The following is a 26,083-nucleotide window of genomic DNA, read 5'->3' on the forward strand; positions in this document are numbered from 1 at the left end:
GAGGTTAAAGTTGCACTTAAATATGCAAAACTCCTACTCTAAATAGCAGCACCACTCATGTGACCTCTATCCCAAGCCATCAGAAAGGCTGTAAGGTTAAAAACTTGAACACATAAAAAATCCAAACACGTATTTGCTTCCCTCTAGGGCTTTGGGACCAGGACTGGAGTCATCAGCATGAGGGCAGAGCAGAGACTCATTTGGTAATGGGTCAGTGATTCAGTGTGAGCAGAGAAGCAGAGTCCAAACCTTGCAGTGGAGCTACTGCTGCTTCCTCATGAAGTGCAGGATTCAGGGACATTTACAGTGCAGAGCTCACAACTCTGGATTCTGTTTCTCAGCTGACCTGAAAGCAGATAAAACCACAGGTACTGCAAAGACTCCACAGGTGTTTGTCTGAAGGCTGTGGGAGGAGTTGTTTATTTTGGGAAGCTGCCCTCTCTTTCCTGTTGAAGAAAGCAAATCTGTGTTTTCTCTGGGTCACACACATGCCACAAGCATGCAGAGACAGCCTTTTTCATGACTGACATAGGCACATGGGCTTTTTTACATCCATTTGCAAAAGCAAACACACTGTTCCTTTAAGGATGTTTCCAGAACAGGCAAACCTCTGTTGTTATTTTGGTCTTGAGTTTGCCATTCTTTTAGAAAGTTAAGGCTCCGTCTGGTAACACCATGAGGAGGTAAAAAGCCAGGAAGAAACAAAGGTTTAATAAAGTTTGACTTAACACTTGCACTTATTTCTTTAGTGTATAAGGGTGTGGAGTTAAAACACTCTGCATTTGACTTCAGCACCTGAGGTAGGCAGGCCAGAAGCAAAACTCTATTTTATATGACCTCAGTTTTATTTCACTGCCATTCAGTGAGGACAATACCAAATTTCACAGATATTTGTTACTCCATCCACTTAGGCTGAAATGAGGAACCTCACCACACAGTGCCAGAGAAAGGATTGCCTACTCAAAATAAGGCAATCCTGATACACAGATTTGCAACCTGCCCACCACACTATGAATTCTCACACAGAGCTGTGGAAATGTGCAAAGGCAGAACTGTCTCTGGAAAGGGGAAGATTTTGAGAAATGAGAAGTCCAGGCCATCTCTGTGATGAGAGAATACTCATGTTCTCTCCATCTCCAGGAAATGAATGCATGCAGCCTGCAGAGTTTAATTCTCTTTTGGTTTATTACTATTTAAAAATCAGGTTTTGTATCCCCTTCTACAGAGGCTTCACCTTCCAACAGAACATACAAAAAATACACACAATAGAAAAAAAAAGATAGGTAGGTAAGTTGCTTTATACAAACAGGTCCCTAAGAACCCAAAAAGGCTAAAACAGGCTCGGTTTCAATAGAAGCAGGCCCATAAATAGGCAAGAGACTTCATTCAAGTAGGGAAAGAGTCATCCATCCTCACCTAAGATCCTTTCTTGCTCCACTGAAGACAATGGGAGGATTCCCAGCACCTTCAGTAGAAGCAGGATTGGGATTCATCAGAGCCAATGGCAAACTTCTCTGCTCCTTCCCTTCCAAGGCACTGTCTCTTCCATATGGCGTGCAGCCAGGGAAAAATACCAATTTTCCTGGCTCATCCCACACTCATGTTTCAGTTGTTCACTCTACAAGACATCTAAGAACAGCCTTTTATTTTCTCTCTTACTCTGGTATTTGCACTAATTGCAGCAAACTTTCAGATTACAACAGTACCGAAGAAAAATTCTGAGCCCAAGAGCAAGGCTTGGTTGATTCCTCAAGAGCCAGCAGTCAGTCTGACAACTTTGCAGAGGGCATGTAAAATTTGCCTGGAGAAGGCACCAGTTTGTAGACACAGCAGCCAAAAAGGTATTAGCAAGCATGAGATTGATTTATTATAAAATCACCTACCCAAGGTCACTATGTGACTGCAGGATGCTCAAGAGCATTTATGGCTGCAGGAAGTGACTCCATGGTCCACATGAACACAGGAGCTGGGAGGGAGTCACTGGAGCATCACTGAGACTGCAGTTACCTCCCTCCTTCAGCATATCCTGGCTCAGAGCACTTCCAGGTCTCCAAAACTGCAGTACCAGTATGGAGGCCACCCAGGAAAAGCTTCCTTCACATAAACCCTGAGAGCAGATCAATAGTGCCAGGCAGTCTTTAAATACATTTAAGTATCACACCTTTCAGGAAAAATGTGGCCAAATGGTTGTTTAACTTTGCATTACATCTGAAGTCAGTGAGGCCAAACATTTGTGACAGAGTTCAGCAATACAACAGTGCAGCACAATATGGCACATCAATTAAATATTGGCACGTTCTCACCCAAAGGTTATCATCATCTCATCTCACAGACAGGAACACAGACAGGAAGAGGCCAGAGATGACACAGAGAGTTAATTCTTGGCAAACAGGCCCTCGGTGCCTGCCACCACAGAGGGCACAGCTGTGGTTTTTCACTATGTGCCATAACCAACAACCATCACCACAACCCCTCACAGCCAGGGCTCCTGCTCCTGGGCTGCATCTCTGCAGTTATGGCACAGCACCCTTTACAGTGCTGCTTTCTCTTTCCAGTTCTTAGCCAAATAGCTCCTGTTTGTTTTACAGCCAGCAGCCCTTGCAGAGCTGCACACACTCAAGCAGGATGCACAGGATGTGAGGAGGGGGAGGATGAGGATGAGGATGAGAGCAGCGGGCACAGAACACTTTGCAGTGCTGGCACCTGTGGCTGCAGCCCAGCAGCACTGCCTGCCCCTCCCTGTGGATCCTCTGGAACATGCTGCCTTCTCACAGGGCCAGGGAGCTGCAGCACATTGGGCTGGAAGCCAAATCAGTTCCCAAGGGCTCATTCACAACAGCTGAAGGATCTTGTTTTGAAAAGGATGTTCAGGATTAAAAAACGCGGCTCTTTCAAGAGACACTGGAGCAAAACAAATTCCAGAATTTGTTTTCAAGTTTTCCTTGTGGGTTTATTTTTTCCCCCCTCTTGCTCATTTGTTTTGTCTCTCAGGGTAGAATTGAGAGCCTAAGCTCAGAAATTCACTGTGAGCTTCTGCTCTGTTCAAATAAAATTCTGGTATTGTGCCCAAGAAAAAGGGGAGCAGTACTAAGCTGGCTTAATTTACATTTGGGTATTGACAATGCTGTTAAGGTATAATCATAATGCTGAACAAGCCAGCACATTGTATTGTTTGGCACTTGCTCTCAGACTTTATGCCATGGTGACAATTGAAAATACTTTATTATTTTTGTGGGTGGTAAAGAAAAACCTTTCCTGTTTCACTACTTGGAATTTTGGTGGCTGTTTTTTACTTTGTCCATTTATCTCTCATGAAACCCAAGGAGAGCTCTTGCTCTCCATTCATTCTTCCAACACTGAAGTCTGGAGTTCCTTTGAAATTTACTTTGGCATCTACTTCCTCAAGCAAGCACCTTAAAAAAAATTAAAGCTGAAAGTGGTACCCCACTCCCGACTCAAGACGTAAGGTTAGATACTGAATTCTAGGAACAAAGATTTAGTGAAAAAACAAGACACTAAAGTTACAACAGAGCCTACAAAATCTAGGTTAGCTTTCATACTAGCAATTCAATTAGTTGAGTTATAGACATTCAGTTACACAGCTCTTCTATTCAAGTCATTCCTTACTGCTGACAGCAGTTGAGGGAGGAACAATAATTTCAGGGAATACATGGGAAATAACAAATATTCCCTAAGTCACTGGCACTCAAACAGGTCTAAAATTGTGACTGGGCATTTACAATTATTCAAAAGATTGGTAGGAAGACCAACTCCACACCATCTTAATAATTCTAGGCTTTAAAAACAAAAAAAAAACCCATCCCCCCAACATATAATACTTTGCCCTACTATAATTAAGGCACTGGATTGAGAGAAGGAAAAATCTGTGTTCAATTTCTGGTTCTGCTATCAATTTCCCATATCATCATGGGCAAATCACTTAGGATTGAGAGCTCCCACGCACATGGCCATGTGTCAGGTGAGCCACACTGTTTGCACACATTTAAGACATGACAAATGCAAGGTCATGACACCTAATTTAACTGAGTAGGGAATGAATTCACATCAAATTGCTTTACCTTGCATTTGTTCTGGATTGACATTTATAAATTCAGGCAACAAAAGCCTGAGAACTTTGTGCCCTCCCATTTAACACTTAAGCATGCATGCAAGTAGTTTTTAGTCCTTTATCTTTCACTCATTCTCTTATAAGCATCTATTCCTTTCTTGTCTGTCTTTAATATTTAGATTATGAATGGCTGAAGATGTTTTCATCATACCTAATACACAAGGCTTGAGCCTCAGATGAGAGTTATGGGACTCCTATAATACAAATAAATACTGCAAGTCTGATGATTTAAATTTGCATGAACTGAACTTTCATTCCTGACATCACCAACTCAAACATTGGCTTGCAGTCCCTGCAAAGGGGAAAGCAAGGAAGGGAGAGTGGCCCAAATCAGAACTATCATCTACACAGCAATTAAAAATCCAATGTAATGGCAACAAGGCATGTTACATACTTCCCTTTGAACTCTGGACTTGTGAGGCTGAGTTTTCTGTTTGGATCTGTCTCATGTTCTATAAGAAACAGGCATTTCCCAAAGTACAGAATAGAGAGAATTTGCATTAGATTAAATGACTGTCCAGAATGGAACAGTATGCCCCCAAAGAAGCAAAAAGCACTGAAAACACAGCACAGCTAAAGATCTGCCCAACTTCCTGCTGGCACTGGCCTGCAGCAGCCTCCTGTGTTGGTACAAATCTCTCCCATTTACACCAGGATGATCTAGAACTGTCATTTCAGGATTGTTAACCTCCTGCCTAATTGTTTCCCTGTCCACTAGACTGAGAAGTAAGTAGTTTTCATTCAATGTATTCATGACAACTTAGTAAGCATTTTCTTTGACAAGCAGAATACACAGTGTTTTTGAAGGCTTGGTTTTCAGATAAAGGCTTTTGTTTCACCAGGTCAAATTCTGTAGCATTCAAAATTAAATTCTGATAGATACAGCCAAAATTCAACCCACTTGTAACACTAAAGTCAGGGGAAATAAATGTAGGATGAAAGTGTTCTGTACTCTGGACTTGCTTTTGGAGTTGAATTTTATGATTAATGCACCTTTGAGTGCCTGTAGGAACACTGGGGACAGAAACTTCTGTCTCTCAGCACACAGCCTCAGTTCCACAGAAATTTCCCTTGTGGATTCATTATGAGCTATTAGTAAATCAGTGACTGCAGCTGCATTTGCTAATCCCAACAAACTGTTGTGCTGACTGGAAAGCCTCTCTCCTGATTTGCTCAGGAGCTTACAAGGTTGTCTCAGCACTAGATTTGTAAAATATTTTACAATGTTTTGTCACTTGTCTAAGATTTTCTGGTTTTACCTCTCTACTAATCTTACCAGTACAAGAGCAATTCCATGAAGCTTTAGTGGTGGGGTTTGTTTGTTTCACTGGTTTTTCCTTTTACATGAGGCTCATACCTATTGCAGGATTCTGGGAGGAGATGACTGGAGAAGAACATGTCCTTCAGTCTCCCAACACAGATTAATAGCAAAACATCAAGTCCACTGCAACATGCTCTCAATTTAGAAAGTGCTGGTGCTATAAAGAGAAAGCCATTGATTATTCATCCTTGATTTATAATAGTGGAGAGCAAGTACAAAAAGTAACTTCTTACAAGAGGGAATCTGGGTCTTCTAACTCTGTAGAATTTAGAATAATTCCAAAATTCATGTACTTACAAAGGCCTCTCTAATTCTAACATAAAACCAAATTGGGAGTGTCAGTGAAGCATCAGCTGCAGGGTTTGGGTTAGAAGCACCTGGGCAATGCAGGCAGTGGCACAAGAACACTTTGTGCACATTTACACACACAGATCTCCTGGCCCAGGAGGGTCTGTCCTGCTCCAGCACTGCACTAATGATGGAGGCAGACATTGTTTCATGGGATGCACGTTTGGGGCAGGACATGGGCTCTCAGAATGGCCTTTTTAGAAACAATCAATACACAAAGCAGTTTACCAAATCACTACTTAAACCTTTGCTCAATAACTCTCAACAATTGTGATGTAGAGAAGATTCTTCACAGATATGAAAATAAGGAATAAATTCAGGAAACTGTTCTATGTGACTTTGAGCATCAACAGCAGAACCATAATTAAAACTCAGAGTATTCCTAACTCTAACCCTGTGTTAAACAACATTTATACCTGGGTTTGGTACATAAAACCATGACTAGTTACATGGAAGGAAAGGGAGGGTCAAGAAAGGACATTATTTCTGCACAAGTGATATTTTCAGATTAAATGGAATGTCCAACAGCCTGGAGTGCAGTTTCTTTGCATTTTGTAGTCAATTCTTTTTCAAAGAGATGCTGTTTGCAATTCCCACCTCATTTGGAAAAGAAAGGAGTAACAGTGGCTTTTGCAAACCTGACTAGAGACAGATCAGGAGAGCACAACTGGCCAAAAAGCCCAGCTCACTGAGAACACAGCACAGTGCAGAGTGGGATTCACATTTCATTACTGGCTCTCATTTGCACACCTTTCGGACAGGTGGCCAAACTGCTCAAAAACCAGACAAAACGAGGGGATGCAAAGTAACATACTAACTTCTTTAATAGAGTCCAATCCAATTAAACCAAAATCACTGTGTGAACCCCTGGGTTTATTCACACTAAACAAGTCAGTGGTACATAGTGTTAACCCGAGAGCTGATCGTGTTCATCCCCTAGGTCCCCACATGAAAAATGAGCACCAGTCAACCAGACTGTAATGGTATTTTTCCTTCCTTTTTTTTTTCTTTTTTTTTTTATTTTAATAAAAACTATTTCTTTCATAGACTTAAAACAACCAACTAGCCAAGTTATTAATTATAGTACATCTAAAAAAAAAAATCTCATACTAACCCTAATGTGACTGCTGCTTTACGAGTGCTCTGTGTACCGCCTTAGACTGGCTTTTCAGTAGCAATTCACTACAACAGGTCCTAAAATAATAATAATAATAAAGAATTAAAAACCTGACAGCAAGTTTAATGGTCAAAAGTAATAAAAACAACCTGTTCTGAAAGGTGATTTTTCTCAGCAGTTCAGTCCTGCTGCAGCACTCACAGCCTCACAAAGGCAGAAGGGGATCAAATTCTCTCACCTTCTTTAAATGTTTCTGGTTTTAAAAGGACAACTGCATTGTAACCTGCTAGGAACCATGGGGCATTTGACTTAATGTTATATTCAATAATGGGTCTGTTTTTTAAACTTACTGTTTTTCTGGGGGAGTTTAGGGAGGGCAGGGGAATAGAGGGAGAACAAAACCACAGCTCCCTGTAGCTGCAGCTCCCCGGGTGCCTCGGTCACTGGGACTGTCTCACTCAGACCAGTGCTGGTAACTCTTGATTACTCTCAAAGAACACAAGGAAAACACCACCAGCAGCCTCTAAAGCTCCATTTGTTTTGGGTCATATCTCCTATTCAAGGCCACCATCTTCTGTAATTCATCAGCTAAAGAAGCATTTTCTCCCTCTCCCCAGTGAAGGTTTAAAGGTGGGGTAGGGCATGAGACAAAGAAGGAAGCTAAAATGAATAAAAAATTCTCAGCTATAGAACCAAATTTCATTATTTCCTTTTTCATTCACAGCATCTTATCATCAGAGCCAGACTGCTGCTTTGCTTTAAGATCCAACTGATCTCATTTCCCCTCTGGCCCCATTGGTTGCTGGTCGACCTCTGGATCCACAAGGGATGATGCAAATGCTGACTGGACGATCTGAAACCCAAAGGACTCCAGAAGAGACATGTTCTGTTGGGGTGAGAAGGGGGATCCCAGAGCAGGACCCAGGTCCCCCAGAGGGCCACCAAGGGCCCTGACGTGCACTTTCTGTATGTGTTTGTTCAGATAAGACTTGGATCTGAAAAAGCTGCCGCATTCGGGGCACGGGTACTTCTTCTCTCCTTCCATCTCCATTTTGTTTTTGCTGACTGCCAGGTCACACGAGAAGGACCCATTGGTGCTCTGCTTCTCAGGAGTCTTGAGGTCACTGGTGTCAGAGAGGTCTCCATATGAATCAGAACTCTCAATCGGGTCCGAATGTGAACATTTCTGGCCTTCTACAGGAAAAAGAAGAGAGAGAAGTTCTCAGAATCTTGGCTCCCAAAGGAAGATATTTAACATGCATTAAAATGAATCAGATTGGTTACCACCTGATCACATGAATGCCTGTCACAACAGAATGATACACACTTAACATCCAATCCCTCACATCCCAGAGCCCTTGAGCACAGGTCCCCTTTCCAAACCACCAGGCTGCTATCAGAGCAACAGCTGGGCTTTCATCAGGGATTTGTCACGGTATGAATGCAACCATAATGCCTCTCTGGTTCATACAACACTTCTTGAATCCCAAGGATGTCTCACAATGTTTACACCTCAGACACTACAAAAGGATGGTCCTAATGATGAGTTTTCAACTGTGTAATTCACTTGCATACTCCTGAAATGCTGTTGATACTTTGGGGGAGAGCCTAGAAACTTCATGAAGTACAACAGGCTGCAGCAAGATGTGAAGAAACCTGGAAACATTCAGCAAAACAGCAAGGAGCTACTGCAATTTAAGAAGTGCAATTCCATTTAGTCTCAAGAAACTCTTTTTCACAAGTGCAACACTGTTAGAAGTTAACTTCACAACCTAAAATTGTTCTATCTTTAAACACTGCAGTGTGAAACAGCAGAGAGGTTAGGGACATTATTTAAGTTATTTGGATATATTTCCTGGCAAAGCCATTGGTATGTTTGGAGTGTTCCCCATTCTCCTCTGGCATTATGCCAGGGAAGTTTGTCCACACTTTTTTGCTCAGTGCATGTGAATGAGCGTGAGAAACCCAGACACTAAAGGAGTCTCTGAATACAAACAGGCTGTACCTACCATTAACTCTGAGAGACCAAAGAACCACTTGGCACAACCCAAAAGACAGATTTGCTCTGGACTCAGCATTACAAACCTAACAGGATATGCATGAAATCAATACACCACTGAGCTGGAATAAATCTCTTGTTAAGTCAGCACACCACCCAAAACTAAAGGGCTTCTGTAGTAACTCTATCAAGACTTCAACAGAAAAATTACACAACTCAAGCTTTCTGCTGGCACAGTGTTTGTTCAACCCAGCCCTCTGTGTTCTCCTGGGCAAGAAAAAACCAGAACAACCATGGCTTTGAAGAATTTTCTGATGTTTCACTTTCACCAGGAATACTGACAGCTCAAACCCAGAAGCACAAAGCTATTCTACACAGGCAAACACACTGCTTTCCTTATTCAGAAGTTAAGCAGTGCTTAACTCGGCTATGCTTACAATAACAACTTTTTCTCCCCGCCCCAGTTAAATGAATGTCAAAACAAGAAAGCACTGGTACCATTATCACCCTTCACCTCTCCTCCCCAACGCTGCATTTCCAAGTGTAAGTTTAGCTACAGACAGCTGGCTGCATGTACAGTATGGCTCCTAGCAAAACCACAAACGGGCTCTGACTGACGCAAGATTCAAGGGGAGTGGGACTAACAAATTTGCCCTCAGGCAAAATTCAGATGCTGACTGCTCCAAGGAAGAGGGTCAAGATGAACTAACATGGCTTTTTCAATCTTCCAAACTGAAGAAGCTGCCAAAGCTTCACATACTCTTGTGTGCCCGTTTCCTTCCCCTAGACTTGTTAACTCGGCTCTCCAATGACAGCATTACACCCTACGTGGTGCTGTGGAATTTCTCTGCATCTCCCTAAGCTCCTCTCCAGTATTTTCCCTCCCGTTTCTCGTGCCCAGCCCGACACCCACACCACAAAGCCCTGCCCAGAGCAGCAAGGTGCAGAGCAGGAGTCTCTTGCCTTTGATGCCATAGGTCCTGACGCAGTGGAACGCTGCTCCCCCATTCGGGATGGACTCCTGGTGCCTGGAGACCTGGGGAAGGGGAACACCGTGGTGGGTTTTAACATGGACCTTTAAGTAGGAGGCAGAGGAGAAACCTAAACAAGATAAAAGGAGATGAGATCCTGCCACCAGCAAAGACACACATCTGCCTTCCCTGTTCCTTTAATCTTTCTCTTGCTCCTGCTCCCTGTTTTAAAGCTGCTGTTCCACCAGTTCCCTGTGACATGCTCACGTAGGAGTCCTGTCATCCTCAGGCAGAAATGCAATGCACACTTTTCATCAGACTGAGTTTGCTTTTTGTTAGTCACAAAGAGAGAGCAGCCTCCTTAAAAACAAACTCTGTGTAAGCAAACCTAGCAGGTGACATGAAATTTCTGGAAAAAAGGCAGAAGAGACATCATACAAAAAGGCACCCACGTCTCTTCACCATTTTTCTGCTGGTTTATTTTTTTAAATTAAAAATATTTTTGTCATCTGATAATACATTGGAAGATAGTTCCAATTAGTAGATTTTGTGCTCTTAAGCTCTGAAGGAATGCTATCTATTGAGAACCCCTGTTGGTTTAGTGTGCTTTTCCCCTTAGGTTTCTATAGCACTTACAGTGACTTCTAGAAGGCAGAAAGCTGAAACTATTGACTTTTTAAGGTATACACTTTTGCTCAACAGTAATTCTTGAAAAATATTTCCTGCAGTCAGCTCACCCTGAGTTTAAAAAAATATACTAGAACTCATATTTTGTCTACAGTTAACAAAAAGTACTAAAAATAAATTTCAGTATTTTTATCAGCTCTGATCTGTAAGCACCAAACACTGAAAATAAAAACATATATATCAAACAATTGATTTCTGAACAAAGCAGGTTTTTACATTTGTCTGTGTGCTTTTTAAAATGTTTCTTTAAGTCTCATGTAATTTTTTCTTTAATGCAATGAATTATCTCACATATACTTTGAAAGTTTTTAAATTTAACCTGAATAAGATTTGCAGTCACTACTAGCACATTGCACCATATATGAGGCAGAGTTTTAAAGACTTCCTACAGAGGTAAAGCTGCCACCACCAAGCTGCTTAACTTTCTGTTATATTTGAACAGAGTATTATGGCACTTTCTTGTTAGAAATATTTCCCACTAAAAACTAAAGAGCACAGCACCAGGTGCACCAGTGCAGACCCAGAGCTGCAGGTTCCCTTTCTGGAGAGAGAAAACCCAAGCCCTAGATTTTTTTAAACCAATACAGCATTTGCAGCACAAGTCCTTGCAAGAGAACTTTCATAACAATAATTTCCGTAAAATATGAGTAGATCTTCTACCATAAAGCCATTTTTATAGTGATATAACTGCATCTACATTTGATGATATATAGTAATATATTAGGAATGCTGCAAAGCAAGTACTACACACCTCTCTGGGGTGGATTTTCTGACTGCAGCTGTTAGTTTCAGGTGCTGAATTTAATAATGAATGTGCCCTGTGCCTAGCACACAGAATATCCCTCTACCCTGACTTTTATCCAGAGGTTATTAAGAATTATGTATACAGGTTCTGCAAAGAACCCCACAGCAAGCTGCTGAAGGGAAAAGGGGCAGGCTGCTGAGAATGAACCAGAGGTAGCTCCTGTGCACCCCTGAGCTGAAGATAAAAGTACAGAAGGGAGATACATCACAACTGATAAAACCAAGAACATGTGACTCCCTAAATACAATGGAGCAGAATCACCGAGGCCAAGTGATGCAGGGAATTCATGTAAGGATAATATCCTCTGAAATAATGCAAGACCTACCCTCAGACACAAAATGCTGCATTGAAAATCTCACTGGGCAGCAAGAGAATATATTCCTACAAATACCAAAAATTCACTGCAGACCTGAAAGAACCAGGCTTTGACTGGCAGAGCAAAGGGCACAGTGTGCAGATGGAGTGGTGACACTTCCACTGAGAGGTGCTTTCCTTATTTCACACACGTGGCCAATAACCACACGCATGCTGAGATCAACCTCTCATGCAGCAATGCATTCAAATCTCCCTGCCAGCCATTAAAAAAGGACTGCATGCAGCTATTCAGTGCTTTTCTACACCAAACTGACACAGGAAAATCTCAACTTGTAATCTCTGCACAGAGGGGTTTTTCTGAACTCTGCAGTTCTATTTGTAGAGTTCATTGTTTTATAGAATGGAAACTGCTGCAAAGTGTGTAAGCTCCCCTTTATGCACTTGGCAGATGAACATGTGAGTCATCAACTTCCATCAAAACCCTAAGAATGCAAACTGCTCCATGGGAAACTGGTTAAAGGGAGACTTTGCTGGGGTTGTTTTCATCCTCATTTTCTCCTGAAGCACTTAGGACTGGCCTTTTTATCTCCACCAGGCTTTAATGATGAATGCCTGTCCTAGGAAGATGGGGGTTTATACACCATCATCCTTCACTCTTAAAATCTCTTTCAGAGCAAAGGCAGAGGATAAAGTGGCAGTGTTTTTCAGAGCAGGAATGTATTTATTGCTTTACTCATACACATCTCTCCACTTTGCAAGACAGATTATTTCTTCATACCAGAAGAACCAATATTAAAAACACATATAGAGAGAAAATTATCTCCTTTATATAAATGGGACCTGTCCCTTGATCTCTTAGATAAGGTCTATAAGGAGATAAACTATAGAAATAATTGCAGGATGCTCCTTGTTCAAAAATTGTCATTTGGATTTAGCTGGAACATGAGGAAAATGTTTTTTACTTTATTTACTGGACTCTGTCCCCCATGAATGTACAAGAACTCAGCGTGAAAAAATAAATTCTCATTTGTGATTGGAATACTCACCCTTTTCCTAACTACTTTGATTCTGTGAAACAAACAATGTCTATGTGTTTGAAACAACTCCCAAGTTCTGAGTTGCAGGTGTCATTACTAAGTACCAAAGTCATCAATCTCTGGAATACTTTGAAAAAGCCCAACCAAGAAAATAAAGTTCCTAAGGATGGTATAAGATTGTGTAAGAACACAACAGGAGCACGTCTTCTTTATTTAAACCGATTGAAGAGAATTTGTCTAAAAATGTGAGGCTTGAGGATTCATTTTTTAAGCACATTTTAGACAAATTCTTTAAAGAAAAAAACACACAACAACCACAAAATACCAAACAAAAAAGAAGGAGAAACAACCCCCAAAATCCCAGGAGGAAAAAAAAAAACCCAATGCAAAACCCCCCAGAACCACTTCACTGTTTCCCTGATTAAACAAGATTTAATTGCTTCCATGAGTACTCCAAGCATAAAGACCTCAAGAAATGACACAACCTGGAAAAAACAACTCACAGCTGGTAGTTTTTTAAAATTACACCACAACATTGTAAGAGAAATAGGTGTGATAAACAAATGAGCCACCTGACATGGCAAACTATTGCCTATTCCTTTCTGCCAGGTACTGAGTTCCACCCCATCTACAGCCATTGAACCTTTCAAACAACACCAGACACCTCACTGAGGCCCACAGCAAAGCCTTCAGTCCAGTGGGATAAACTCAGGGAGTCTGAGGCTGTCATTAACACCAGGAATGGCACCTTTCCATCCACTTTTTGGTTTTTTTTAAAGTGGCCAACATCCAAAGTTCTCTCCCCAAGCAGCTTGAGCTTGCAGAGCATTCTTGCTTGACAATTACTATATCCAGAGGCTGACAATTACTATATCCAGAACCAGCTAAGTTTCAATTAAAAAATACAGCAGCACATTAGCCACGGGAAGAATAAACAAAATGTGTCTGCACAAGCAGCTGAGCCATGGCACAGCTGTGATCAGGTTACTGTGTGGGCCTCCCAACTGCACCAGTGCCTATCAAACAGGTATTTGTAATCCAGAAATTTCCCATTACACTTCCTCTTGCCAGGCTCTACAGTTTAGAAAAGAATTATTTAAAACAAAGAACATTATACTTTGATTCTAGAACACCTGGGATTAAAAATTCTGCTGTCATTGATCATAAATCTATAATCAAAATTTACAGCCTAAAGCAATGAGTTACAACACAGCTGTTTGATAAATCCAGTCTGTAGCTTACCCTTCCTATGAATTTTAACACTTCCTATGAAACTTAACATTATTCATTATTCATAATTACATTTTTTAAATCCTGATGCAAACTGAAATTCACAGCAGACAATTGTGACAATTCCCATAAAATACACAAACTGTAGGAAGAAAGTAGTTGCTTAAAGTTTGCTGTACAACAGGTTCCCTATCCTTCTACAGAAGTATATATTTTATTTCAATTCCCACTGTACATTTAGACTTGTAAAATGTGAATAAACCACTCAGTCATTTCATTGTTTGAATGCCGGGTCTGTCTTTGTCACTCTGGCTCCATTTCCAAAGAGCTGCAGTGACATCCAGTGGTAGTTCAGTTGAAATTCAAGACAATTCCTCCCAGCCCATCTGAGTTTCTGTCTGGCACTATGTTCAACGGGAGGGGAGCAGGACAGCACCTGGATCTCACACAACATCTTCCATGTTGTTGCCACAAAAAGAATCAGGATAAGCCTAAACTTCTGTTTTTCAGAAGCAAAGGAGGGCAAGCTCCATTTCACACCATCTACCTGGAGCTTCAAAACCTGAAGATTTTCAACCCAAATGCCTTTTCCATTCCCACTGATAACATCACTTTCAGCATTTCCAGACTGTTTAACAAGGAAACACCTCCCTTGCAATTTAATGTCTCATTACTCATCAACTCCACAAGCTCCCTGTACAGTCTGCACATTAAACACAGGAGAGCTTTATTTTCTCAAAAGATTTCACCTCTCTTAAACTAGAAAAAAGAACATGTTAGGAAAAAAGACTCATCAGAAAAAAACAAATCCCAAAACACAGCAGCAATCTCTTCTAACACCTACTAGCTATGGATACCTGTGTGAGCCAAAAAGGCATTTTGAAGTTGTGAATCAATCCCTCAAAAAAAAACACCAGTAAGTCAAAAATAATTTTTCCAGCTTGCCTTACATCTCACAAAGCCTAAATTTCCAACTCTCTCCAACTGAAGAGTACCAAAAAAGATGGAAAAGCTTCACAAGCTTAGTCAGATGGTTTAGTTTTACATAGTGCTGCATGGAGCAGAGAGTTGGACTTGGTGATCTTTATGGGTCCCTTCTAACTGTGAAAAGCTGGATTTGTACAAATAAAGGTAAACCACATTTCCAGTGCTGTTTACAAAGCATGTTTTAGAAATGTACATTAGCACAAAGCAATTAAGAGGGAGAAGCAGCTTGACTCTGTTGCACCAGGAGGTTAAGTAATACTTAGTAACACAATGTAGATTTATGTTCAATGTATGATTTTCAACTTGATGCGTATTTCAAAGATACAAAAACAGTCTTCCAAACTGACTGCAAGGGCTCCATGTTGTGTATTTCAAAGATACAAAAACAGTCTTCCAAACTGACTGCAAGGGCTCCAGTCTAATCAGGTATAGAAAAAAAAATAAGAAGATGTACGTTGAACAGCAGCAATGCAAGTAAGCATGGTTATTGTAGAGGGAGCTGGCTATTAGCAAATAAAATTTGTTTCAGATTTCTTTGGGAGCCATGTGAAAAGGCCAGATCTGTGCTCCATCAGTTTCAGGGTTAAGGATTCAGCAGCAAAAGCAGAGTATGGACACAAACAAGGTACAACCTCCTCCTGTTGCAGAGAGTCACGCAGCCTTTACAGCTCCCCTCGGGTGCTGGCCCATCCCAGTGCAATTAAAAACAGTTTCTTCATTACCTCGGTTACAGATAGTGCAGAAGTTGCTTGGTCCTTCACTATGCTTCTTCAAGTGATCTGCCATGTATGCTGCTCTCAGGTACTTCCCACACACCTGGCACGGCACTTTGTCCTCGTGGCACGCCAGGTGCGAGCGCAGCCGGTCCCGCGTGGCAAAGGAAGCATTGCAGGTCTGCAGGTGTAACACAACCATGTGACTCAGCAGCTCTGCTGACAGCACTGACATTGCTGAATAGATTTAGTATTCTTTAGAGTAAATACCTTAGGTACTGTGCATGATGATGCACAAGGCATTTTCCCCCAGATAAAAAATTCAGAACACCAACACGTTGCACAAGTTGTAATGTTACCACTCAAAAGAATTAAAGCAGCAAGAAAACAGCTCTGACACACTACAGACAGTAAAACTTACTCCAAGATAGACTTGTAAGGTTTTAGTTCCTTTCTGAGGATAAAGATATTAAAATTTTAAGTAATATTTAACAAAAGAAATAGCAGAAACCACTTTGCTGTGTTTACAATAAGTTCTGCCATTTTACTGAGCCATTACTATCACTTTAAACCACTCAAATGTCCTCTCTGTCATTTTCCTCAATTCTACTCTTTGATGACATAAATCTAACTTCAGCACACAGAATTCTTTTGGAGTGTGAAGACATACAAACAAAGGATCACAGAATTATCTGGGATGACAACATGATGAGAGACAGTGGAAGAGTCATCCTGGTATCCACAGCAGCAGTGCAGACAAACTGTAACAGTGAAGCCTCAAAACTGAGCAGATATCAAAATAACTGCACGACATTGTAATCTGGTTTAACTTACCACTGGTCAAAGTATCATATTGCACTTAGTGCCACAAAACAAGCTTCATTTGGCATAAGGTAATTTTGATTCTATTTGCCCACTTTCCAGCTGAAATCTGCATGGTGAGTGAAGGCTCCCTGCCATTTTTCCAACCCCAGCAATGGGCAGGCAGGCTGTGCCCACAGCCTGCTCCAGTGGCCTGCCAGGCCTGAAAGGCTTGCTCTGTCTCTAATGTGTGAGGGGAAATAAATCACCAGCAATATGCTGCACAAGGGAGTAGAGGTATAGCCTAAACCATTTCACAAGTGCAAGAGGAGAAACAAAAGCAAACACACATCAGAACAACCAGACCAAGCCAGAGCAGTGACATTCAAGAGTGTACAGTGTTTTGTTTACACCAACTTCATAGAAAATATCACAGTTTTAAGAGATATTACCAGACCCTCCAAAAAATAATATGAGGCTGCTCACTGTCTTGGGAACTGGGTATAAACTGTATTTTTAAGTATCAGTGTGTAATTAAACCACTGTTTCAACAGAGAAAAGACTTGTTAAAGTAACAATCTTAGTAAAATTCCAAAATTATAATTCAAGTAAGTGGAACTGATAATACAGAAGAGAACAATGTAATTACATAGAATTCAGTTAATCAAGAGCTTAATCCAAAAACCACTGAAGGCAGCTGAAAAGCACCTATCAGTTCCACCAGGCCTTACACTCATTCCATCCTGTGAGATGCTCAAGTGTGGAAAACTCCCATGGAGCTGAGGCTGCTCTGCAGCAAGCACAAGACTTAACACCCCAGAGGATCAGGACTTAATGAAATTGAAAGGGCAACAGTAAAATTATCTGGATTTCTGCAACATACACAGTTTAACTAAGCTCACCAGACAAAGATTCATAAATTACAAGTATCGAGGTTTAAAAGGTAAATTCTTAAACATGAAAGATTTCTCTTCATTTGTGATCTCAGTACACAGCACTGAGCAAAACAGGTGCAGCTTTCACTTACTAAAGTGTTCTTAGAGGTAAGCACTCTCTTAAGGCAGGATGGCAGCACTGATGCCAATCAATCTGCTGGCTATCAGCTAAAGATTTATCACTAGAGTATCAACAATGACAGCCAAGAGATCCATCATCAATAACTCTAAATGGAGCCACAGGCAGGTCCATACCCGAGCATTGGGAGTGCTTTAGCCAATGAGAAGCAGACCAGAGACAAATCACATAAATACAGCAATGCCAAAGTAAACCCAAACCTATCCCACAGTGAACTCAGCAAGTTGAAAGCTTAGGCAAAAGCAATATAAAAATTTATGTGTTTGATTTCTCACTGTTGCTGCTGAGTTGTGTAAAGCTCACCTTTGGATAAGCTATATAATAAATATATCTGCAACAAAGCTTAAAAACAATAATTAAGTCCAGTGGAAAAAGCAAGAACCAGTTTAGCTGAATCATAACAATGGGAGACAGGACTAGGGTTAAAGAAAATCCCAAAGTTAATATTCAAATAGTTAATATTTATAAAAGGTATAGAGAAAAAAAAGTTTTATTTTATGAAAGATGTGAAGTGCTAAATGAGTGCTAAGTATTTGTCATTAATTGTTAATCATAGAAGAAAACTCTCCAGTGCTTTCCTATCAAACATTGTACAGGTATATAAATAGATCAAAAAGAATATATAAAGTTTAAAAACATTGTTTAAGAAATACCTCTTGAAGTTTCAACTTTTCTATGGATGTGGATGTCTCTGAGCTTATTCCATGGTGGCTGCCATTTTCCTGCTAATAGGCAGGAAGTAAGAGAAATTAGGACAGGAAGAAACTCATTCTGCATTGAAATCAATGGGATACGCACTGGACTTGGGATGCCAATTAAGTTGTGCTTTACTTTAACCAGCATTTTTAATTTTATTTAATTTGCCTGATGAACAACCTGTCTTGTCTCTGAGAGGAGCAAACTTGTGTTTTCTCCCCTTGTTCTTTCATGTGCCCAGATTTTCAGATCACTGCTCCCAGACTGCAGCCTGACTTTCACACACTGACAGCTTCACCCCATCCCGTGGGGTCAGAAACTGAGCTGCCCCATTCTGGCCACCAACCAGACTCACTCCTTCTCCTGTAGCCAGAACTCAACTGCCAGACTGGGGAAAAAACTCTAAATTCACCAGTGCAACAATCCAGGGGAAAAGATCCAGAGTGCCATTTGCCCTGGATCTGATTTCTCAGCTGCTTTGGCTCTGGGGAGATGTTCCCCAACCTGAGCCCACATGAACAGCACTGGCAGAGCTGGAGTAAGGCTTTGGTATCAGGGGTGCCAAGTCAGGATACTGGTGAGAGATCTGGGAAGCACAGCTGTCATTTCAGGGGATGAGTGCAGGGTTACAAACTGAGCACTGAAAACTATTGCTGCTGCAGGGATGTTCAGCTTAAAATTGTCCTGTTTCTCATACTTTCATTCATTCTGAAGTTGGGTTGACACCTTCCCACTTTCTGGTACTCCAAAGTGTGCTGTGATGCCACACCAACAAAACATTATCACCAGTTTACAAAGATACCTTAGAGCTCAGGTAAATGGCCAGTTTGTTTAAATCACAACAGAGCACAAATTTCAAAAATGCCATTGCAACAGAGGATTCTGGAGTGCTCTGCTGTTTATGGAGTAATTCTCTTTTCCAGTAAACATAAACAAAGCATGACAATAACAGGAATTTTCAACAGGAACTAAACAGACTCAAAAAGGATCCTCAATGCTGTTCAGGCTGCTCTCAGGGGGAGCTAATTTGCCAAACAAAATCAATGGAAAAAGAGAATGGAAAATGGGCAAACAACATGCCAATATGAAGCTATTTTCCTTCTTGGTGGCCAGATCCTATGTTAGATACACATAAAGGAACAGATGCATAACTGATAATCACAGGGAGGACATCATCAATTTATTCATCAGTTTTCATATTTGGAACAAGTTCTCAGTGACTGCATCCCCTCTGTGGCTTCTACAATGTACAGCAGATCTGGGGATATTCAAGAAGACTTTCTAAATCTGATAGGATATTGCAAAGCATTTTCTCCAAAGATACAACAGGTCATTAAATTTTCTGCACCTTAAGATTCACGAAAAATTAACTCTGCAGGGCTAAGCAATCAAAAATCAAGAACAACCCAAGCCTGAAGGACAATCTCAACTCTGTGTTGGTGATTGTAACCTATAGCTGTACCTGTTAGCTGAAATGAGCAGTGCACAGTATTATGGCACTTTAGATAACACACAGTAAGAAAGACTGCTCTTGGAAATTGCTATCACAAAATACATGTGTGCAAGGAAATGGACTTGAGCTTGGCTGTGCCATCTTAGCTTCCATGTTTCTTTACTTCTGAGCTCTTAGTGTATCCTCTGATTCACACAGTTTGTATTTAATATTCTTAAATCAAGGTTAAACTATAAAAGAATTATCAGTCATCAGCTGGCAAAGGACAATTCTCAGCTGTGTTATCTGTAAAAGTGTTCATTCAGTAATCTTGGTGTCTGTTCCTGTTGGGATGTAAACATTCATCATCAGTTCACTGTCCCCACACTGTGAATTCTTTTTAGGAGTGGAATTTTCTGGTTTGTATAAATCTGTAACCCATAAATCATCTCAAGACACTTGAGCCAATGTAAGGCTTTATGCAGTTAAATCAATGGGACAGCTCTATGGGCTGACTTTCAAATGAGCTGGGCTTTCACAGATCATATGGATGTCAACAGAAACCTTTAGATGGCTGCAGCTGTCTGGAAAACTTCTCAGGATTCTTAAAATTTCAACATGTTTCAAAACTCTCACAATTTGAAGGAAATATAGGTGTCAAAACGTGCAACAATGCAGATCAGGAGGCAGCAATCATGTGGGATTGTCTAGCTTCATAAAACATGGTTAAATATTTTAGAAGGAAAAAATCCTCTAACCTTCACTGTCCTCAAAAGAAAAAAAAAAAAAGAATAAAAAGAATAGAGTCTTGCTTCAGCTTCTTTAGACAAATATTAACTATTTCTTCAGAAGCCAAGCATGGAGATTGTTAGCCCAACAACTGTTTTAAAAGTTTGCCCAACATCTCTCTGATGGCAGTGTGTGATGGTGGAAGCTGATTCTCAACTTTGTGTTAATTGATACTTCCAGGCACCTTTTAAATCTTTCTATAAATGGATTACAAAGTATCCTCCTTCATTTGATCTTTCAAACCTTATTAACTATAAAAAACCATATACAACATGATGACATTGTACAGCAAAGGATATTGTGGTGTCATTATTCATATTCTCCCTGAGATAGAAAAGCTTCCAATTTTGCTCAGTGCAATGTTCTGAAGGCTATGCAATTTTAAAAAACAGTATATTGACATGTTATGATAATTACAATTTACTAATTTTTAAAGTTATTATTAAAAAATGAAATTAGCATTGGAGCCTCCTGATGGCAACAACTGAAGTAAAAAAAAGGGAGGGAATCATCAGTGACAGGGACTCCAAGGCCAGTGGCTGGGTCAGAGCTCCAGGGTGAGACTGGGACAGCACAGCAGGGGAAGGGGGACAGGCAGGAGCACCAAAGGTGTAGGTGAGGTGAGAGGGGAAGGGAGGGATGTAAAGCAGATGTCACTGTGGAACACTGTTCTTTACACACATTCATCCCAAATCATAGATACATGGTATTTCAAAATGGTCTGCACATATAAATGCAATGCCAAAGATTACCCAAACATCAGTCTAAACCCCTGTGGCTCCTACCTGACACTTGTGAGGTCTCTCTGAGGTATGCACCTGTTTGATGTGTCCATTCAAGTGGTCTGGCCTTAAAGGAAAACACACATAAGCACACTTAAAACAAATACTAAAGTTACAATTTTAACATAAAAAAGAAAAGAAAAGAAAAGAAAAAAATATCCCAGTGCTGTATCTATTATGACAATTGTAGTGATACTTAACTTTCCAAGAACCAGACTGTCAACAACTGGGACTCTACCTTGTTATGTACCCTCTGCAGCTTGCTAAAAAGCAGCATTTTCTCAGGAAGAAATCAGGACTGAATGATCAGAGGAAATAGGAAATACAAGTTATGATTTGAAAGCCTGCATGTTCCCATCCAAAATCCTATTTAGAATATTTAGAACTTAATAATCAGGGCACTTTGATTTACAGTTGCTCAATATTTGAAAATCACACCCTTTTGGTTTATGGCCTAAACACAGATGTAAAAAGCCAACTTTCAGCACCTCTTGCAAAAAGACTATCTAAACTCTACTGCTGTGACACATTTTCCACCTGCAAGATGAAAAAATGCTCTTAACTTACAACTTGGTAGGGAGACTGCATTAATACAAATAAAGTGCTCTGAATATTCCAACTAGAAGGTGCAATGGAAGAGCAAATCATTACTGTAGAAAGTTAGAGCATTCTTCACAACCAGCAGAGCCTACTTGGAAGCAGAAAGGACTGAAGAGCTGCAGATTGTCCTGGTGGGAGTTTCTCCTAGTGGGAAGAAAGCTTTTCATTGTATGAGAGCAAAACTGCTTGGAAACAAGTTCTCCAGCCTCTCCTCCCCCAACCTCCCGGCGGCACCAATGAGAGGGCGCGGGCTGGAATTCACGCCCCGCAGACACGAACGGGCCGCGCGGTGCAGCGGGGCTGGGCCGGTGCAACCGCACCGACTGCTCGGGGTCCCTGGGTGCCTCCAGCGCAGCAACCTCAGCGCTGCTGAGCACAGCAAAGGGCACTGAAATTACACAGCACACTTCCAGCTTCCTCTGGCTGCTGCTAAGAGTGAACACTGAAATTTAAAGAGTCGCTAGTTTTCATTCATACTTCGGTTTTACAGATAGGCGAACGGGTTTGTTGTTAACTTTTGTAACAGCATTCCCGCCCGTTCACGTGAACTTGATGAGGAAAACAAGAACTCAGCGTGGATGTCTCACTTCCCCTTAATGACAAAAACCTTTCATACAGCAACAGCAGAAATCTTTAAGTGTCAATGAAAACAATGAAACTTGGCACTCGATGCCGGGTAGCGCTATAGTAAGAAAAGTACTTTCACTTCTAGCCACAGATGAAATTTTCATTTTGTGACCTTCCATCACTCAATCTGCAGTCCTTATGAAGAGGAATCCCTAATTACTGCCGATTTCAAAGAAAAAGGGGGGGGGCTACATTTTCATAATTGATTTCAATAACGTAAGTCTCTCTATCAAAAAAAGAGCAGGGGCAGAATTCCACAATTTACACAGCCTGGTGGCCTTTTGATTTGCTTTCAGATCTCGAGTCCTTGCCTCACGTCAGAGCAAATCAAGTGCTGTGGAAAACCGACTGCTGGTACAGAAATAGCAGAGTACATCCCCCTCCCCCACTACTTCTACACTCAAAGCGAGAGGAAAACTTCCAAAAAAGTTTCGAATTCATTAACTCAGGACTATAAGATACCACTAAAACAACTACGTGTACCAAACTACTTATTAAATTAGCTCCCACAAACAGCGACAACAAAAAATCAGCAACATTAAATGCACAGATCTTACGTATGTTGCAGGGCAGAAACAGGATCCCCTTCAGAAGGATGTAAACCCAAAGGACACAAAGATCATGTATTAAAAGATAGTTGATGCTGCAGCCTTTGAAATCTCACCTCTTCCTTCACATTTGGGTGATAAAAAACATTACGAACTAAGAGAAATGAAGGGAAGTTAAGAAAAAGAAAATTTAAAATGGATACGAGAAAAATAATAATCTTGAGATGTATTATTTTGCACTTCAACAGCACCTTCAAGCTACCTACACATCAGCGATGTCAAGGCACTTCTGTGAGGCAGGTAATTATTTCCATATCCATTTCACAGAAGAGTCATTTGAGGCAGAGCCTGGCTGGCTTGCCCAAGGACACGCACACACCAGCTCTGGGACAAAGCTGGAACGTTAGCCAGAAGCCACTGACTCCCAGTTCAATGGCTTCATTACTGTTAAACCCTTCCCAGAGACTGCAGAACAGCATCTCAGAGGAAATGATGGAAGTCTCATTCCTTTAAATATTCTAAAGTGGAACAGTCAAACTATCCTAAGCACACTTCCAAAGGACAGGAAAGTCAGCTCCCTAGGTCTGTTTGTGTCAATGTCCCTACAAGCGCTCTCTTACCTGGAAAAGCCTTTTCCACAGCTCTGGCAGATGTAGGGCTTTCCCACAGAGCCATCATGCGATCGAACATGATAGGACATCCTGTCTTTCCGCTTGAACCTCAAGCCACACACCGGACAAGAGTAAGGCTTCTCGCCAGAGTGTGACAGCTTGTGCCGGTTCAGGTGGTACACGTCCCGGAAAATCTTGCCACAGATCTCACAGGCCACCTGTTTCCTCGTCCTGCTTCTTTTTCGAGGCGCGTCGGGGTCGTCCTGACCAGGAACACCATTTTCACCCAGCCGCGGGGGTGGGATGTCTATGTAGCCCAGCTGCAAGCTTGTCACCCCATGTTGAGCCTCGTGCTGCCGAAGACGATTGGCATCCGTGAACACCTTCCCACAGAGACCGCAAGGCAGGATCCCTGCCTCCCGCAGGCCCCCTGGGCTACCGAACATCATGGAGTCCAAGAGATTGGCTTTACGGGGACGCCCTCTGCCCCTCTTGGTGCTTAAAGTGGGGGCACTAGCAGCAACATTCTGGAAGGGCGAGGCCAGCAGCGGCGGGGACAGAGGTCCTGCCACCATGGGCAGGCGGTCCACGCCCTGCAGGACAGGGAGGGAGGACTGCGCAGCGCTGAGCGCGGCCCGCGTGGCCTCGTCTTCAGGCATGCCAGCGATGCCATTGCCATTGGGCGCCAAAGTGGCACCGTTGGTCATGTCAAGAGGGAAGCCGAGGTCGGCAGCCCCCGGACGGAAGAGCATGATGTCAGGGCGTGCGGGGGGCACGAGGAGCTGCACGTTGGACTGCTTGATGACCTCCTGGCAGATGTCGATCACGGAGCGCATCAGCAGGAACTTGGCGGCCGTCATGAGCTCCGGGAAGCTCTCCAGCCGCACCACGATGCGCGACGTGTAGGCGAAGTCCAGGATGTCCCCGAACACCTTGGAGCTGATGGTGTGCATCTCCAGCTCCCGCCCGCCCCCGGGGGCGCCGCCGGTCGCCGCCGCAGACCCGCCGGCCGCCGCCTCCGCCGCGCTCCCCTCCGCGCCGCCGCCGCCGCCACCTGCCCCGTCGCCGAGCTGCGCGCTGAACACCGACTCGAAGTACTCGCTGCAAGCGGCCAGCACGGCGCGGTGCGCCGGGAAGCTCTCGTCGCCCACGCGTAGGAGCACGTCGCAGAAGCGGCCGCCGTTCTTGCGCTGCTGGTTGAGGCTGTGCAGCACGTCGGCGCTGTGCCGGCTCACCTGGTAGGTGTAGCAGCCCGCCGAGGGGCCGCAGGCGGCGGCCTCGCTCACCCGCTCCATGGGGGCTGCGCCGCCCCGCCGGCGCCCGCAGGGGGCGCGCGCGCTCTCGGGCCGCCCGGCGGCGCGCGCCGCCTCCTCCTGCTCGTTCCCCGCCCCTGCCCGGGCCGGCGGCGCGCGCGCGGCGCTCCCTGCACAGCGCGAGGGGCTCGCGCGGCGCGGGGGGGGCGAGACAAAAGGCTCGGGCGGCCGAGGCGCGCGCGCGGCCGCGCGAGCCCCGCCCGGGCCCGGCCGCCACGAGGCGCTGCGGCCGCGGAGCCGCCGCGGGAAGGGGCGTGCGCGGCGCGGCGGCTGCAGCCGGGAGGGACGGGGGTCCGGCGGCGGCTCCGGGCTGCCGGCTCCGTCCGTCCCTGTGTGTTTGGAGCGGAGGAAAGATGGCAGCGGCTGCACTTCCTCTTGCACTTTCACCCCTGGGGGGAGGAGAAGGAGGGGGCGATACCACCCCCCCTACAAAAATCCAGCGGGGGCCCCCCGGCTGCTGCTCCCCGACCGAGCGCCGCCGCCGCCGGCCCCGGTCCGGGCCCCGCCCGCTTCGACGCACCCTCACCACCGGCGCCGCAAACTTTCCTCTCTTCTTTGGACGAGAAGACCCCCACCCTATTCGCGGAGACCCCCCCTCCAGCCACTCGGGCTCCCCCCCTGCCCCCCCGCTTCCTGCCCCCCTCCCTCCCCGCATCCGCCAATGCAAGAGCAGCCAGAGCCAGCAGGCCGGCCCCCACCCCGCCCGCCCGCGGGGGCTGGGGGCTGCAGTCTCCCCCTTCCCCAGCACCGATCCTCCAATGCCGAGCCGGCAGCGAGGCCCCCCCCCTGCGGCTCACGGGGGTGGTGGGGCTGCGCTCGCCCCCTCCCCCAAATATCCGGGCTGCAGCTCGCCCCCGAGACCCCCCTCCCGCTGGAGAGAGGAGGAGGGGCCGGCGGGGGGGGCTGCAGGCAACCTTCCCCCCTCCCCAGGCGCGAATCGTCCAATGCAAACCCTCCCGGAGCTGCAGAGGCGCAGAGCGGCCCCCACCTCCTCGGCTCGCCTGAGGAGAGCCGATCCCAGAGGGGCCAGGGGCTGCAGCGCAGACCGGCCTCCCCCCGGTCTTTCATTGCATTTCTCACCCCCACCCCCCGTACGCGATCAACTCTCAGCCTCGCTAGGAGAGCGCGGCGCCGGCATTGTGGGGGAGGGA

At 43.8% G+C, this 26,083-nt stretch overlaps 1 protein-coding gene across 6 annotated transcripts; it reads right to left on the reverse strand.

Annotated features, from left to right (window-relative positions):
• Positions 1-1,166: 1,166 nt before the first annotated feature.
• Positions 1,167-25,521, reverse strand: PATZ1 (POZ/BTB and AT hook containing zinc finger 1). Of its 6 annotated transcripts, XR_012583097.1 has the most exons (7): positions 23,629-25,521; positions 21,237-21,300; positions 18,188-18,259; positions 15,669-15,840; positions 9,878-10,015; positions 6,913-8,109; positions 1,167-5,607 (listed from the first exon to the last, which is right to left on the reverse strand). XR_012583097.1 is itself a non-coding variant. In XM_074554429.1 (6 exons), the coding sequence occupies exons 1-6, from the start codon at positions 24,912-24,914 to the stop codon at positions 7,691-7,693; spliced, it is 2,151 nt and encodes a 716-aa protein (XP_074410530.1). In that variant the 5' UTR covers positions 24,915-25,521; the 3' UTR covers positions 1,167-7,690. The 6 variants fall into 6 exon arrangements, 5 of the variants coding, with proteins under 5 accessions (XP_074410530.1, XP_074410531.1, XP_074410533.1 ...); XM_074554429.1 differs by having other exon boundaries at positions 1,167-8,109; XM_074554430.1 differs by lacking the exon at positions 18,188-18,259 and having other exon boundaries at positions 1,167-8,109.
• Positions 25,522-26,083: the final 562 nt, after the last annotated feature.

Source organism: Zonotrichia albicollis, chromosome 18, assembly GCF_047830755.1.
Source record: "Zonotrichia albicollis isolate bZonAlb1 chromosome 18, bZonAlb1.hap1, whole genome shotgun sequence".
Classification (NCBI taxonomy): domain Eukaryota; kingdom Metazoa; phylum Chordata; class Aves; order Passeriformes; family Passerellidae; genus Zonotrichia; species Zonotrichia albicollis.